Source organism: Periplaneta americana, chromosome 1, assembly GCF_040183065.1.
Source record: "Periplaneta americana isolate PAMFEO1 chromosome 1, P.americana_PAMFEO1_priV1, whole genome shotgun sequence".
NCBI lineage: Eukaryota > Metazoa > Arthropoda > Insecta > Blattodea > Blattidae > Periplaneta > Periplaneta americana.
Window position 1 is genome coordinate 123,959,453 of NC_091117.1, and position 17,570 is coordinate 123,977,022.

At 37.4% G+C, this 17,570-nt stretch overlaps 1 protein-coding gene across 2 annotated transcripts in view; it reads left to right on the plus strand.

Moving 5' to 3' along the window:
* Window positions 1–17,570, plus strand: part of TrpRS (Tryptophanyl-tRNA synthetase) — an 86,788-nt gene that overhangs the window by 29,682 nt on the left and 39,536 nt on the right. For both annotated transcript variants that reach the window (XM_069826855.1, XM_069826847.1), the window contains exons 3-6: window positions 3,680–3,862; window positions 3,994–4,204; window positions 4,496–4,669; window positions 14,604–14,744. In XM_069826855.1, the coding sequence (XP_069682956.1) occupies window positions 3,680–3,862; window positions 3,994–4,204; window positions 4,496–4,669; window positions 14,604–14,744 (709 nt within the window). The remainder of the gene's footprint in view (window positions 1–3,679; window positions 3,863–3,993; window positions 4,205–4,495; window positions 4,670–14,603; window positions 14,745–17,570) is intronic.

The window sequence follows — 17,570 nt, forward strand, 5'->3', positions numbered from 1 at the left end:
CTACTAGCAGCAGGCATCTATAATGAACACCGATCAAAATACCCCTCATTTCTCGTGAAAAACAACAACTGAATAGACTACAGTGGACTATAGTGGACTTTATGTTGTCAGCAAACAGCTGGATACATTAAGAAGATTGATTGATTCTGTTCAGTATTTTCATTTACACTGGGGTGAGAGTTTTCCGGGCTAAGAGGCTGCAGTCTATTAGCGATGTTTTGTCCAGACTTTTCGTCTACATCTGTGGTAGACATCATCAGTGGTGAGGCACTCTAGTGTGTAATGATCTCTGCATGCTAGGGACGACTGGTGCTACGACTAGTTTTGTGTCATCACTTATTGTGTGGGGGACTGGGTGTGGCTTGCTGCTGACTATGTTGTTGAACTGTTGGGAGTGGATGGATTTCGTGTTTGTGTTTCTCAGTGCTGGATACCATACTTCTTCTTTGCGGTTGAAATTGTTTCTATGATTGTAAATTTTATGGCATGAAAGGGTGAGGTGCTGCTCAGGATGTCAGTATCCTCAAAGCGGATGTCATGTTCACCTTCCTGGAATACCTGTTCTGCTACTGCCCCTGCAGAACACAGTTATTCAGAACTGCCAACAATTACTATTTAATATTTTTACTATAATACTATTCTAATATGGCAGATAAGTGCAATTGATTTAAGCTCCATATATATTCATAAGCTTACAGGACAGTAAAATAAATACCTAACACAACTGTGAAAAATAGGCCTTGTAGTGCTTGGCTCCCAACCCCCAACCGACGGTTCCTTCTGTGTTCTGTGATTCAGGTCTTGATGCTATGCTGTGTTGTGCCGATGTATACCAAACTGCATACACTCCAGAAGCTAATAGTGGATCACTTGTGTCCTTGGCCAACCATAACAGATTGTGGGTCTTTTTAGTTGGCAAAAACACTATTTCCATGTTATGGAACTTGAAAATCTTGCTAATGCAGGCTGTGACATTCCTAACATATGGTAGGAAAGCTGTGCCTCTCTGGTGATTTGACTTGACTTGGGCTAGACAATGTCTTTCTTGGGTTTAAGGTCCTCTTGATTTTATGTGAGGAATAGCTGTTGTCCTCCAGTGTGGAAGTGAGATGGTCTTTTTCTGCTGTTGGTGTTGTGGCTCAAAAATATGTTTGGCCTGATCAAAAAGAGTTTTCATCATGACTCACTTCTGTCCAGATAATAGTTGGCTATCACCGGGCTGAGAGGATTCTCCATGGCTACTCCGTCTATTTGCTCTTAGAAATCCTGGTTCCACTAGAAATATGTAGTTGTCGTCAATATGTGGCGGAACAAAGCTACAATGTACTCAGGAAGGATGTTGTTGAGTTTATCCATGGTATTGTTGACTGTAACTCTGGTGAACAGTGACACCACATCGAAGCTGACTAGATCTTCAGGTGGAATGGCTAAGGTCTTCATTTATTCCATGAAGTGCGTCAAATCTTTGATGTAGGAGTTAGCCTTACCTATATGCGATTTCAGAAGGTTGGTGAGGTATTTGTCCAATATATGTCAGTGAACCTATTACATTGACAATGGAATGGAGTGGTATCTCAGGTTTATGAATCTTGGGTAGCCCATGTAATCTGGAAGGTAGAACTTGTAGATGTCTGGGTCTAGAAGGTCTCCTACTTTCTGCTCATAATCCCTCGTGTTCAGGATCATCATTGCATTTCTTTTGTCAGTCGCTACGACTATGATGTTGTTTGCACTGAGTGTTTTCACAGCATCTTTCTCTTTGCCGGTCAATTTGCTCTTAGGAAGTTGCTCATATTGTAGGATTCTAGATGTTTCACATCGGATCTCCTCTGTTGCATGAAACATTAGACATCTTATCCCTGATTCGACATTAGTATATCTTCAGTCAAGAGACATCATGGAATAACCGCGTAATTTCCTCCCTTGGCTAGGACTGCTGTTTCTTCTGGCGATTGTTGTTCATCTGAGAGATTCACTACTGTGCACTTGATATCCTGATATCCAAGGTCAGTGGTGATTTCTTATTCTCTGAGCAATTATCTAACTTCTTCTTGAGCCAAGTGGAAACTTGTTGTAGTCTCGACAACATCGCATTGTATGTAATCTTGTCTATATGTTTACAGTTTTTTTCATCCAGCCTATTGCTCAGTAGTAGATGGAGTGAGCACAGGTTGTTGTCATTTTTGGCTTGTTCTCGTCGGATTTGGTGTCTCTGCACCAGGAGAAGGGTCCTCTCTGTTCAGTTGTAAATGCGATGGGAGGACACTGTGGAAATGACGTGTGTGTCGACAATGTAGTAGAAAGGTCAGGGAGCTCAGAAGCTGGGATTTTTTTTTTTCATAGTCATTGAATAAGTGTCCTCCCCATAGAGGTGGTTAATCTTGGAATGTAAGCTTTCACAGCAGGTGTCAATGGGGTGAGAATTTTCCAGGCTAAGAGATTGTGGTCTGGTGGCAACGTTTCGTCCACAACTGCAGTAGATCATCCTGGACAGAAGCGAACCATGATGAAAACTCCTTTTGATTGGGCCAAACATATTTCTGAGCCACAATACCTACAGCAAGAAATAGACCATCTCACTTCCTCACAGCAAATCAAAGAGGACCATAAACCCGAGAAGAAAGACAACATCCAGCCCAAGTCAAGTCAAATCACCAAGAGAGGAATGACCTTCCTATCGTACATTAGGAACATCACAAACCGCATTAACAAAACCCTCAAACTCTATAACTTGAAGTGTTTTTGCCAATCAAACAGACCCGCAGTCTGTTACGGTCGGCCTGGAACACATGCGATCCACTATCAGCTACCATAGCATATAGGATCCTTTACTGTTGAGGTTCTATATACTTCGTCACAACACAGTGTAGCATCAAGATCCATATCACAGAATACAGAAGAAACTGTTGGTTGGGTCACATAGCCAAATTGGCAGTAGCAGAACATGTGTTCCAGGAAGGTGAACATGACATCTGCTTTGAGCATACTGACATCCTGAGCACTTTCAATTTTCTTCTTTCTTATTAATATCTAATATTAAATGTAATAACAGTCTTATCTTCTTATATGTTCATCTTACGGTGAATGAACCTCCATTTCTGCATCAGCATCTGTGCTTGCAAGGGCTATGCTAAACACTTCTGCTCCTTTCCATTATTTGTTGACTCGCATAATACTTAGAAGAGAGTAGAAAGAGAAAGAAAAGAATTTAGAAAGTGATTTGTATAATGAGAAGGCATTTGCAATGTCGATTACACTAACTTTTTTCTTCTTTTTAGAGCCCCGATTATCCGGCCTTCTATATTATCCAGATTGCTTTTTTTTTAACTTGTAGTAGTGTACATATATACAGTAGCGAACAATAAAGTTTAAAAAGCCAATCACATACTATACTATATTATGAATAAAAACTCGTTTATTATGTACATGTGAGTAACATCTTTCTACTTTACTAGGTCCGACCTTTGTCTCTTTAAGACTACAGGATCAAAAACCACAGCGTTCTGACCCTTCGTATTGTCAGGATTTTTGCTTATCTGGATTGTCCTCACGCTGTATAGTTCAGATAATCGAGACTACTGCACTTCATTTACTTAATTTTTCATTGTGAAAATTTACGAATATGTGACTTTGTGCAATTGTATTTACATATGATTAAGATTTTCATTACTTATTTCAGATGGCTTCAGGATGTCTTCGATGTCCCTCTTGTGATTCAGTTGACTGATGATGAAAAGTTTCTGTGGAAAGATATAAAATTAGAAGAAGCACGTCAGTTGGCATATGAAAATGCCAAAGACATCATTGCATGTGGCTTTGACATTGAAAAAACATTTATATTCTCTGATTTTGATTTTATGGGGTAAATAAATCATGTTTGTTTATTTTGCCAATCAGATGTAATTGCTTCACACTTCATTATTGATTTTCAGTTGCATTTTGTTTTTTTTTTTTTTTTTTTTTTACTTTTAATCGTACATCCTTTCATTTCAGGCAGTGTCCAAATTTCTATCAGAATGTGATTCGTGTAGGAAAATGTGTTACCTTCAATCAAGTGAAAGGTATATTCGGATTTGGTGACAGTGATGTAATTGGAAAAATAAGCTTTCCAGCTGTACAGGCAGCACCATCATTTTCAAATTCGTTTCCTTTCATTTTTGGAAAAGCAAATATACCCTGTCTTATACCTTGTGCTATTGATCAGGTGAGTGAGAACCTAAACAATACTGTTATTGTTGTTGTAATAAATTTCAGTAGACGTTATCTGGACTGTTTTCATATTTATTATGGTCAGCAAACTTTTTATATAAGCATTTTACAAATAATCTTGTGCAAACATCTGGGACACTAATAATAATGTAAAAGAATAATGCTACTTTCTAGCAGTAATGCACAGAAACTTTGGAGCGATTTCTCCAAAAGTGTATATTTTGAACAGTAGGCTATTACTGTATATACTACATGCTCCGTTAATTAACCCTTCCTTTTCTTCCAGGATCCATATTTCCGTATGACACGAGATGTTGCACCAAGGCTTGGCTACCATAAACCAGCTCTTCTACATTCCTCATTTTTTCCGGCATTACAGGGTGCACAAACGAAAATGTCTGCCAGTGATCCTAATTCATCAATATTCCTTACAGATACACCAAAACAAATAAAAAATAAGGTAAAAGTAGATTTTATTAATAATAATAAGTGAAAGGACAAGTAATTTAAGGTTGTACTGTGATGTAGGCCTATGAAAAATTATATTACTTGCTAGTGGGAGGAGTGTAGTAAAGAGCAGTAAATAAATGATTACTGTCTCTCCAAAAAGTGTAGGCCTAAGCTTTCATTTGTGTTTGATTTATGTGAGAAACTACTTAAAATTACCAATTATAATTTCTGATAATGTTTTGATTCAAGCTGTGTACACAATATACAGAACCAATTGAGAAGCAACTGAATGTCAACCAGGAAAATAAAAAGATAATGTTGTAGATTAAATTTTCGTGCTTCCATTTGTCTAATCCTATTGCAAGCTATTTAATAAACATATCTCATGTAAATATATCTATGTTTTATCAATGAATTAATTTGACACAAAGTAAGATGGTGAAATTTATTGTGTAAATAATTACAAACCCCCAAGAAGTTTTTTTGTTTTAAGTACCGGTGTGCATTGTAAAGCTTTCCTTTATTTCATAAAATTGCCACTAAGACTTGTTTGTTCTTCTACTTCATTACTCCATTCCTTTAATCAAGGCAATATGATCTTTTTGCAAGCTTTTGTGGCTGATGTAAGATAAGGCAAGTATGCAAATACAGTCAGCTCTGGATATAGTAAACTCGGTTATAGTGAAGATTCGGCTATAGTGAACCTAAATCGTTGGTCCCGACCCACATACATTAAAAAGTACATTAATATTTCTGTTTATAGTGAACTCTCACTTCGGTTATAGTGAACCTAAAACCATAACTTCTTCAAGAAAATGTAATTTCAAAATGGCCAAAATGGTAATTTAGGAAACCCTTTCTTCTATAAACTTCCAAGAATATGTTCAGAACAAAATCTCAAACCTTCTATTGCTTATGTGCATTGAAAAACAAAGGATTTGTTCAGCTTCCTGGACAGCTTGAAACATGTTAAAGAGAATAGTGTACGCAGTGAGGGATAAAGGAAGGATTAGTTCTGACTCCTTTAAAAGAGGTTATTAGAAGAATAGGAAGAGAAAGTGTTTTCTTTTGTAAAAGGGAGTAAAGTGATGACCAAAGGGTAAATACAGGAAGGATTACAGTATAATGGTCCTCCAACGTCCCTCCCGCATCTTTGTAAAAGTGAGCCGGGGAAATTCCAAGGCCGAGTACACAGTAGCATACCTCTAGTTGGAAGAGGTGCGAAATCAGTCAGTGCCTACTACCTACATGCCCAGATTAGATTGAAGTTTTGATCTGTGAACATCAGGATGTCAAAGCGTAACGTGTTTTAAGTTGGAAGATACAGCGAACATTAGTACTGATATTGAACGTGGTCTGTCCCAAACAGACATTAATACTGTATGTATAGCAGCATCAGTAGAATAAAAACAGACACTTCGGTTTTAGTGAACCTCGGATATAGTGAACGAAATATGCTGGTCTGCAGAGGTTCACTATAACCAGAGTTGACTGTAAACATGAGAGCCAATATACACCATATTACTTCCTTTTTTCTTATTAACTCTGATACATATTTCTAGCCAAAGCCAACTACACGAAATATGTGGTGTCAGGACGTACACAGGACCATGGAATCATGGCTTATGTGGTACTATTTAGTACCACGCGAATTTTCATTTTGTTCCTACATTTACTGCTACTGATGTCAGAAACATTTAGACTCGAATGTTAGAAACAGTATGTGGGCAATTGAAAGGCCACCATTGTAATCTTGCTAATACATTCAGTTGATATGTTAGGATCTTTTACATGCTGCAAACAGAGCAACATGGGACCATAACTTTATTTCCCTCCAAGAGGAAATCATACTATAAAGTTTCTTGCCTGAAAAATCTGATTACATTCCACCAGGTTTGAACCCATGAACCTTGGGTCCAAAATGTAATTAGCTATATCTTCTTATACTTCAGTATGTCAACAATTTTGCTTATAAATGTGGAAATGCTGTCTCATTTTTTATCACATACTGTGTTACAGCAAGTATTGATGTTCTGTCATGGCTATTTTCGTATTTATTCTGGTGGTATATGTATGTACTTATATTATCGATTACGTTAAAAAAGATGTAAATTTCGCTACAAGATGCCGAAATGCAGAATCCACTGTAGTGTTTCTTCTATGCACACTATCGTAAAGAATTTAGGTTATCAATATATTAAAAAGAAATCGGTGGTCACAAGATGTTAATGAAGAGAACTGACACTTTGTTGCTTCTCATCATTCCCCAAAGTTCTGTAAAACAAACTTAGTCAATATATTGGCTGCATGAATTTTTAAACTCATTGTCCATATTTTGAGCAATGGTCCAGACCTGTGGAGTAATGGTTAGCACGTCTGGCCACAAAACCAGGTGGCCCGGGTTGATTCCTGGTCAAGGCAAGTTACCTGGTTGAGGTTTTTTTCCAGGATTTTCCCTCAACCCAATATGAGCGGTGCTGGATCCCAGACTCATTTCACCGGCATTATCACGTTCATCTCATTCAGATGCTAAATAACCTAAGATGTTGATAAAGCGTCGTAAAATAACCTACTAAAATAAAAATAAATTTTGAGCAATGTAACTTCATTGAGCGATATGATTGCGAAGGGATTAATTTATTATCCACCTTGTAGACTCGTCAGATATAAGATCACCATCATCTCTTGCTCTGTTTAAGTCAATGGGATAAAATGAAATAGGCCTAATCAATTCTTCATCATTATTATCGATTCCTCATCTGAAACGTCTACCTCAGATAAACCACATTCCCCACTATTTTGTGTACTATTTGTCACATTATGACACTCAGATTTATGTAGGCCAGACACTTCTCAATAAGACATTATTAGCTGATGTAAGGTAGTCCGTGGAGCTAAATATTGTATCTTTCCTTTACAACTTCAGATTTATAGCATGAAATCTTTATTACGCTGTATACTACATACAGTTTGCATATTATACAGTACCATATTCACATTCAGTCACTCTTTATTGCCTTTATGATATAATAATAATATTATATTATTATTATTATTATTATTATTATTATTACTTACTTACTTACTTACTTACTTACTTACTTACTTACTTACTTACTTACTTACTTACTGGCTTTTAAGGAACCCGGAGGTTCATTGCCGCCCTCACATAAGCCCGCCATTGGTCCCTATCCTGAGCAAGATTAATCCAGTCTCTAGCATCATATCCCACCTCCCTCAAATCCATTTTAATATTATCCTCCCATCTACGTCTCGGCCTCCCTAAAGGTCTTTTTCCCTCCGGCCTCCCAACTAACACTCTATATGCATTTCTGGATTTGCCCATACGTGCTACATGCCCTGCCCATCTCAAACGTCTGGATTTAATGTTCCTAATTATGTCAGGTGAAGAATACAATGCGTGCAGTTCTGTGTTGTGTAACTTTCTCCATTCTCCTGTAACTTCATCCCTCTTAGCCCCAAATATTTTCCTAAGCACCTTATTTTCAAACACCCTTAACCTATGTTCCTCTCTCAAAGTGAGAGTCCAAGTTTCACAACCATAAAGAACAACCGGTAATATAACTGTTTCATAAATTCTAACTTTCAGATTTTTTGACAGCAGACTGGATGATAAAAGCTTCTCAACCGAATAATAACAGGCATTTCCCATATTTATTCTGTGTTTAATTTCCTCCCGAATATCATTTATATTTGTTACTGTTGCTCCAAGATATTTGAACTTCTCCACCTCTTCAAAAGATAAATTTCCAGTTTTTATATTTCCATTTCGTACAATATTCTGGTCACGAGACATAATCATATACTTTGTCTTTTCGGGATATACTTCCAAACCTATCTCTTTACTTGCTTCCAGTAAAATTCCCGTGTTTTCCCTAATTGTTTGTGGATTATTATTATTATTATTATTGTTGTTGTTGTAGTCAAATAGTCCATATGATATAAATTTACGAGTTTGTGTAAGATGTTCAATTCTGACAGGCAGGCAGGTGGCGCAATCATCCGCACCGCACAACTTTGCAACGTCGCTCCCTTCCCACATATGACAGAGAGAACTGTCAATACCTTTCTAGTTTTGTATAGACTGTAGTCACTAGACCACCATTGTGGCCCAAAATATTTATTTATTATTTATTTATTTATTTATTTATTCTGGTGTAGTTAAGGCCATCAGGCCTTCTCTTCCACAACACCAGGAATACAAATACAATAACAGAAATAAAAAGGAAAAAAAAAAACACTATAAACGAAGTAAAGTCACACAAAAATATACACAGGTTGCAGTCACACAAACTTTAAATGAGTGATTAAGTATAATTAAGTGTATCCTAATTAACTAATATAAACAAGAAACTTGCGATTTTAATCTGGAGTAAAAAAAAAACACAAATCGACACTTCTAGCAATATCTAAAAAGCATTAAACAAGACAAAATTTTCCAATTTAATTTTGAATTGTGATAAAGTCCGGCAGTCCCTGACATCATTAGGTAGCGAATTCCAGAGACGAGGTATTTCCACAGTGTACGAGGATGAGTATAGAGACGTTCTATGATGAGGGATAGAAAGAAGTGCTTGATGTCGGTTTCGAAGAGTTGTAAGAAATTGAAAGCGCGATAAGAGATAATTCGGAGTATAAGTATGCATGATTCTAAATAGAAGAGACAGTGAATGTATTGTTCTTCGTTCCTTCAGACGCACCCATGAAAGTAACTGGAGGGAAGGTGTTATATGGTCAAATTTACGAGTATTGCAGATGAATCGTATGCACACATTATGAACACGTTGTAGTCTCTCAGCTAAGAGTGAACTTACATTAGTTAGTAAGGAATCGCAATAATCAAAATGGGGCATTACAAGCGTCTGAATAAGATTCTTTTTTAGACTAAGTGGTAGAAATTCTTTCATATGAAACAAAGAGTGAAGTTGAGAAAATATTTTTTTGCAAGTGTGTGTTACTTGGGTGTTCCAATTTAGATCGCTATCCATAAAAATGCCAAGATTTTTAACTGTTTCACTGTATTTAACAATAATCCCATTCAATGTTATATGTGGTATAGTACCACTATCAAGAGTACTTCGTAGACGATTATGTCCCATTACGATTGCTTGCGATTTCTCTGGATTTAACCTTAATCCAAATTTGTGTGACCACAGTGAAATCGAATTTAAGTCTTCGTTTATTTTATTTACTGCGTCACTAGTCTCATCAGGGTGGAAATGCAAATAAATTTGCAAGTCGTCAGCATACATATGGTATTTGCAGTGTTTTATCATTTTAGTCACGTCATTAATATAAATCATGAAGAGTAAAGGTCCGAGAACTGATCCTTGTTGAATTCCAGATTTCACGACACACCATCTTGAAGAATAATCGCATGCAATGACACATTGTTGACGTTCGCGAAGGTAGGATTCAAACCAAGTAACAGAACTTTCAGAAAGATGCAGAAGTCTTAATTTACATAATAGAAGGTCCGTGTCAACTGTATCAAATGCCTTACTGAAGTCAAGTAATGTCAGTAATGTTAATTTACGTTCATCTGTGGCTTCACGTATATCCTCATTCACTTTTAGTAGTGCTGTAGTCGTACTATGTCCATTTCTGAACCCGGATTGGTATTCGTCCAGTAAGGCATGTTCGGTTAGATAGTTCATTAGTTGTTTGTGAACAATACGTTCCAGAGCTTTTGATAGGGCAGGTAGGATACTAATTGGACGGAAATCATTTGCACATAATGGGGTTTTAATTTTAGGGATCGGACGGATAAAGGCTTTCTTCCAGAGGTTCGGGTAGGTAGAAGTTATGAGTGAGGCGTTGAATATATGTGTTAATGTCGGCAGTATTATGTCCAATATTTTCTTCAATAATATTATACTAATATTATCCACACCTTCAGCTTTAGAAGTAATACGTTTTATTGCCGCTCTCACTTCAGTTTCTGTGACATAAGTGAAGAAAAATATTTCTCTATCCGGAATTGGAGTCATTTGTAATTCGTTAACTGTCTGCTGTTTGTCAACCGTATCCAAGGTTATTGACTGTACCGTTGCAAAATGGTCATTTAGTTCGTCAAGAGAAACTGGCACACTGTCTACCTGAGTCCTGGGATTTCCTAAGCCAATTGTCCGTAAGTTTCTCCACAGTTCGGAAGGGTCAGCTCCCCCCTTCAAGATGTTATGAAAATGTCTCAGTTTTGCGTTTCTAATGGCTTGAGTAGTTCTGTTACGTAAGAGTTTATAATAATTATAAGAGATTTCTGTCTTGTCATGTTTAAACGTTTTGTATGCAGTGTTTCTGTCCGTAATCATACTACGTATGTCAGCAGTCATCCATGGTGCTGGTGTTCTTTTTACGCGTTTAGATTTGATAGGAGCATGCTTGTCATATAAATTTATAATATACTCATTTAGTTTAACAAGTTTCTCGTCAACAGTATGTAAGGTCCATATTGAGTCCCAGGGAATCTTTATTGCGTCTTCAAGTAGTTGGGTTTCATCAATACGTTTCAAGTCACGATACTTTATGAGTTTAGGTGTGGGCTTGGGACACTTCAAAGAATATACTAGATAAATAATATCGTGGTACGAAATTCCCGAAGCCGCACATTGTCCATGTTTTTGTACTTTGTCTGCATTCTTCGTAATAATTAAGTCTAATAGGGATTCGGAAGATTGGGTATGGTGGGTTGGTTCAAGGGGAAGGACTGCTAGATCAAGAGCCTGGAACATGGTCAATAGATGTCTAGTGTAGTTCGAATCAGAGGCTAACAAATTTGTGTTAAGATCACCCATTATTAAGACGTGTTCATAATCTGTGATGAATTCCAATAACGATCTCTCGATCTCTGCAATATCGTTAATCTTCGGGGGTTGGTAAATTACACAAATAAGGCATTTCTGAAAGCTTGTCAATACTTCTACAAATAGCATTTCAGGTTTTCCGGCATACTCGCCAGGAGATGTGTGTATTATTCTGGGATTGAGATCTGATCTGACATATGCAGCAACGCCGCCCCCTTGTTTATTTAAACGATCATTTCTTAATAGCGTATAACCATCTATGTGTAATGTCGCTGAGGATAATGTAGGTTTGAGCCAAGATTCAGAGATGAGAAGAGCATGCAAATTCTGATTCGAGAATATGGATTGAATTTCGTCAAAGTGTGCAACCAAACTCTGAGCGTTAATATGGGCTACGTGAAGGGATGAAGAGTTCTTGGAAAATGCTGTTGTTAAAATGTTGAATGCTTCAGGGTGAGAGAGAGGGTTCTGGTCAGCAGGTATAGGGGAATGGTGTGAGTGAAGGTCATTGTACAATGTTCTGTCAGAGACAACCGGATTATTGCTGTCAAAAATCAGGGTATCCAACTTAAAAGAAAAAAAAAAGTTATATAAAAATATGAAGTTGCTACAAGTAAAGATTTCCTATTAATTAATAACTTAGCTAACTTAGCTAAATATAAACCCAGTTGAAAAGCTAGTAGATCTAACCTAGACTAAGAATTAAAAAGTATAATTAAATAATAATAATAATAATAATAATAATAATAATAATATAGTCTTGGGAAACTAACACTAAAGAAAATTAAAAAGTAGGAAGAATAAAAGTAACATTGCACAACAGCTCATAGTTCAGAAGTTCAAATCTGCAGCACAAGTTATCCGGTGCTTTACATTACCTACTTTAACGAATATTACGCCGTCTATAGTCCAGACACTAGACACACCAAATTTGCCTATCGCTTCCCGTAACAGGCCATGCCTTACCTTGGTCAGATCTTCCCTCAGGGTCATTCCGGAGCCCTTCAGCCTCTTTTTGTTAAAGAAAACTTCACTTCTCTTCCTGTAACTACAGAATTTGACAATAATAGGCCTCGGTCTACCGTCGCTAGTCGTGCGGCCTACCCGGTGGCTTCTGTCGATATCTTCTACCTTCAGTTCCACTCCTATGTTCGTTGCCAGTTCCACCACGAGCTTGTCGGTATTCTCGCCAACCTCCTCCTCGATCCCGAAGATCCTGACACATTGTCTTCTCTGATATTGTTCGAGATCGTCCACTTTTCTTTCCAGTTCACCAATTTTACGGTCCCGTTGCTCAATAGTCTGCTTCAGGTCCTGGATAACTTCGGAGTTGAAGTCTATGCTACGCTGCAGCTCCGACACTACCGCATCTTTTATAAGGTTGGCTAACGTTTGCAGCGCGCCAGACTCCTGCATCATGGCTAGAAACGTTTCTTTAACCACTCGCTGCACTGTAGCCTCGATTTCTTCAGACTTTAACATTTTCGGAGGCATGATTGCAAAGTATATAAGCACAATAATTCTGTAACACTTTATAAACTGGATGAGCACTATTCTAACACTTAACACTAGATATTCACCTTCTTAACAACGTCTAAACTAGGAGCGGTTTGTATGCTGTTACTGACTATCCGCCATATTGGAACGCCTTTATATATTATGTAATATGAAACATTTTTGGGTATTAATTGCATTCTATACATAGTGAATCGTGAAAATTCTTGTCCACATACTCTTAGCAGGAATGATGTAGAATATGAAATTCTATATTTTGCCTGTCCCTATTAATGAATGAATCATACAAGATTCAACTTGTGAGCTTTTTTCAGCAAAGATTTTGGTGATATACCAAATAGATAATTCTCTCTTGTGTTAAGTTTAAATACTCAAATTTGAATGCTGATTTTGCCTCATGTTGCTTGTTAAGTAATTTCTTTTTCATTTTGTTATTTTGGCGCCCTGCCCCAGTGCTATGCTGGGGCACATACCCTGCTTGTCTCCTCTCCCCTCCAGTAGTGGCCCTCTCTGTTGCCTGAGCAGGCACTCAATGCAAAACCAGCAGCTCCACAACTCCAACTTCAGTCATCCAAGACAGTGATGGAACAAGACCAGAACATGTTGTAAGGCCTAATCCACTTGAGGAAGAAGGAGAAAATGTGTTTATTTCAATAAGTACTGGTATAATTATGTCTTTAAGCAAACCATTTCTTTTTAAGAACATGGCTTTTAATGTAAATAGTGTACATTTATAGCTATTTATGTTCAATTAAATTTGGATAATTATAAATTAATTTATAAAACTGCATTTGGAAAAACCACGATTTGAAGCTGGACCTCCAGTGCAGAAAACCAACAAACTAGCTCTTCAGCTAGTGATGCTGCCCTTTGTGCAAATCAAACTACTGTATATCAGTTTACCATACATAAATTCCACGCAAAAGCAAAGACTCCCAGTGGGTTCGAAAATTGGTCTGCAGTCAAACCCAGAGAGTATGAATGACTGGTTAAGATAATTATTGCTTATTTTACTACTGTAATAAATATACTGTATATCATCTTCTACATAATATTCCATAAAGTCTCAGAATGGCATCTCTCTTTGCAGTCACTGTCAGAACTAAGTTGCTAATGACTGTGTTATCCGTTAAGTCTCAGACAGCTTCATCTCTTCTCCCATACATCTTAAGTCTCAGACAGCTTCATCTCTTCTCCCGTACATCTTAGACCATTTCCATGTGCGTGTAGAATTTAATCACGCGAAAAATCTACACTAATATTGTTTTCTTTCATTAAAACATCTTCTTTTGTCATTGTCCATTTTAATACTGATAATACTATTTCGCTAATACAGGAAAAAGGAAGCTAATGTCATTTATTACAGCTCATTCAGAGACGTGTCCCACAGCTATCACTTAACCTGATTATCCTTACTCCCACACAGAAAGGTAGACCCCCATGCCCCCATCTCCAGAGTAATGTGAGAACATTTGTTAAACTGTAGAAAGGCTATCTAGTGAATTCTTTATGCATGCATACAAAATCAGTGAGAAGTTTTCCCTCAGGATATAATACTCTTTTGTTATTTATTTTCCTCATATTAGTGTCCCCATTTTTGTACAGGTGAATAAACATGCCTTCTCTGGAGGCCAAGCCACTATAGAGGAGCATCGAGAAAAGGGAGGAAACTGTGATGTGGACATTTCATACCAGTATCTACGCTTCTTTCTTGAAGATGATGAACAACTCAAACAAATCGAAAAGGTAAATATATTTTTTTATACAGTAGACTCTCACTAATCCGGCTATTCCTTGTGCAGAGGTGTGCCTGATTAGCGAGAGTGCCAGATACTGAGAGCACTTAAAAATGTCCTTAAATTTAATGTTATAAGCTGCGTCAATCACTCCACTTGCACTTTTAAATCGTAACTAGAATGTCCCATGTATGACCGGCATGTGTATACATAATATATGAGTATGTATATTTATAAGTAATACAGTCTGACATATGGCACCTTGCAAATTTCCCAGAAAACTATTACGGTATAAGTGATTGGAAATGCACTATGAGGAGGCGAGATTAGTGAGAGTCTAGTGTAATGTTTATTTCTGTTCTCTAGATTTTCTCCCATTGAATCACTTTTCTAAACCAATGCTCAGAAGAAATTTCTCTCGTTAGTGCAGCACTCACATCAGCAATTACAGAGTGAGTCTGTTACATTGTAATAGAAACTCCTTCTTTGTTTATATGAGGTGTTTAGAATAACGACTACTTATGCACTAATTTGTCAATATTTAGATTTTTGCCGCAACGTACACTGTCCTCTCTTTTCATCACTGTAAATGGCATAAAATGATACATCTTCTAAGCGAAATTGCTGTTGAAAGAGATACAGTGCTCGACCTTAGAGGAGAAACTGAGCTTAGAGAGAATAGCAATGGCATATACGCAGTGGCGGCTCGTGAGTATTGAATTCAAGGGGGCTGCATACAAAAATAAACCACGCAACTTACCCTATTTAAAAATTAGTTCCATGCGCCTTGTTTTGTAGGTTGCAAACTTTAGAATCATCTTCTTATTAAAATCCGATACATCATTTAACATAGTCTTTACAATGGAAAACATAGCTAATGCGGTCAGTCTCTCTTCTCTCATCGTATTTCTAAGATAGAATTTTACTCTCTTCAAACACGAAAAGCAACGTTCTAGTTCAGAAGTTGTCATTGGTATGGTGGTAGCTATATGTAGTAGTTTCACAACTTCTGAAAATGAGGCCTGCAAGTTCTCAGATAGAAGAAACTGCAAGAGCTTGACTGCGTCAGTGATATTTCTGAATTCTTGACTCTGATACAACACAGTGAGTTCCGCTTTTAGTTTGTTTTTATTGAACATTGGAAAAAGCTTCACACATACATTTAGGTCATTTTCAGGAAATGAGCTTTTGTAGCACTCAAATTTTTCTTGACACAGAAGAGAAGATAATACCAGATGATCTATGAACTGGAATCGTGTGTTAGCTTGTGTGATAATGAGGTCACACACTTCCTTGGCTGCCGCAACCCTTGTCTGAATCCCTTCGACCTTACGACGCTTTTTAGGATTTTTATTTTCACAGATCTCACTGCTTAACATTACTGTGCACTGTTCCGTATTGTCTGTATGGCATTAACAAAGCTTGATATGCAGAGTCGGCCTCAGTAGCATAGTCGGTTCCGGGTTCGATCCCAGCCCATGTTAATGACATTTAAGTGTGTTTAAATGAGACAGGCTTATGTCAGTAGATTTACTGGCATTTAAAAGAATCCTGCAGGACAAAATTCCGGCATACCAGCAACGCTGATATAACCCCTGCAGTTGCGAGTGTCGTTAAATAAACCATAATTTAATTTTTTTATATGCAGATTTGAACCTTAGAAATATCTAACTGGCGATGTTGTAGTTGGTTTTATAATGTCTCTACATGATACATTAATAAATGAAAAAAACAGCCAGAAATTGAATTCAGGATCTGAAGAGTATGCACCGGGGCACTTGCCTCATTTATTGTGATGTTGTTAGATGTTTCAGATTCCATTATGGTTTGAAAACATTCTAGCAATGTCTCTTTCTAATGAACAATATTTACTGTTCTTATTTTAAAATTTCATCTTGTTGCCCCAACTGATGGAATTGTCTTTGAAACACATTAATCTAATACAGACTGTGTGGAGATCAAGAGAAGAAAGCAGGGATACTGGATAAATTAAAAAATATGCGAGCATTTGTATTTTGTTTAGCAGCTCTTTCCATTATGAGATTCAACTGATGAGCACTTAATTTCAAATTTCTCCTGAATAGACTGTAAATATTGTACAGAATTAAACATTGTTGCACTTGTTATACTCACAACATTAAAGGAAATGTATTTAAAACTACGCGCTATTGACAAACTGCTGCAAATTTTGCAGCACCAGGAAACTGGATTCATGGCAAGGGGCAGCAGGGGGAGGGATAAAACTAACGCGCAAAGCATCTGAGACGAGACTGGCAGGTCCAAGGGAGGAAGTGGCTTCACCTATAGTCTTTGTCTCTGGTTTCGCTTTGGCAACACCAGGGGAGGAAGTGACTTCACTAACGATTGTGTGTATGTCAATGAGAGCCACAAATGTCGGGGGATGCTGCAGCTCAGCAGCCCCCCTTCGAAAGCCGCCCCTGCATATACACCTGTGTCGACAGGCTCATGTCAGTAGATTTACTGGCATGTAAAAGAACTACTGCGGGACAAAATTTCAGCACATCCAGCGACGCTGATATAACCTCTACAGTTGCGAGTGTCGTTAAATAAAACATAATATTATTATACGCCTGTAAAACAAAGAGTTGGTTGTGCATTTTACACGAGAGATTCATGCACTTCTTTCTATCTCTCATCATAGAACGCCTTTATATTCATCTTCCTATACTGTAGAAATAGCTCACCTCTGGAATTCGTCACCTAATGACGTCAGGGACTGCCGGACTTTATCACAATTCAAAATTAAATTGGAAAATTTTGTCTTAGTTAATGTTTTTTAGGTATTGCTAGAAGTATTGATTTGTGTTTTTTTTTT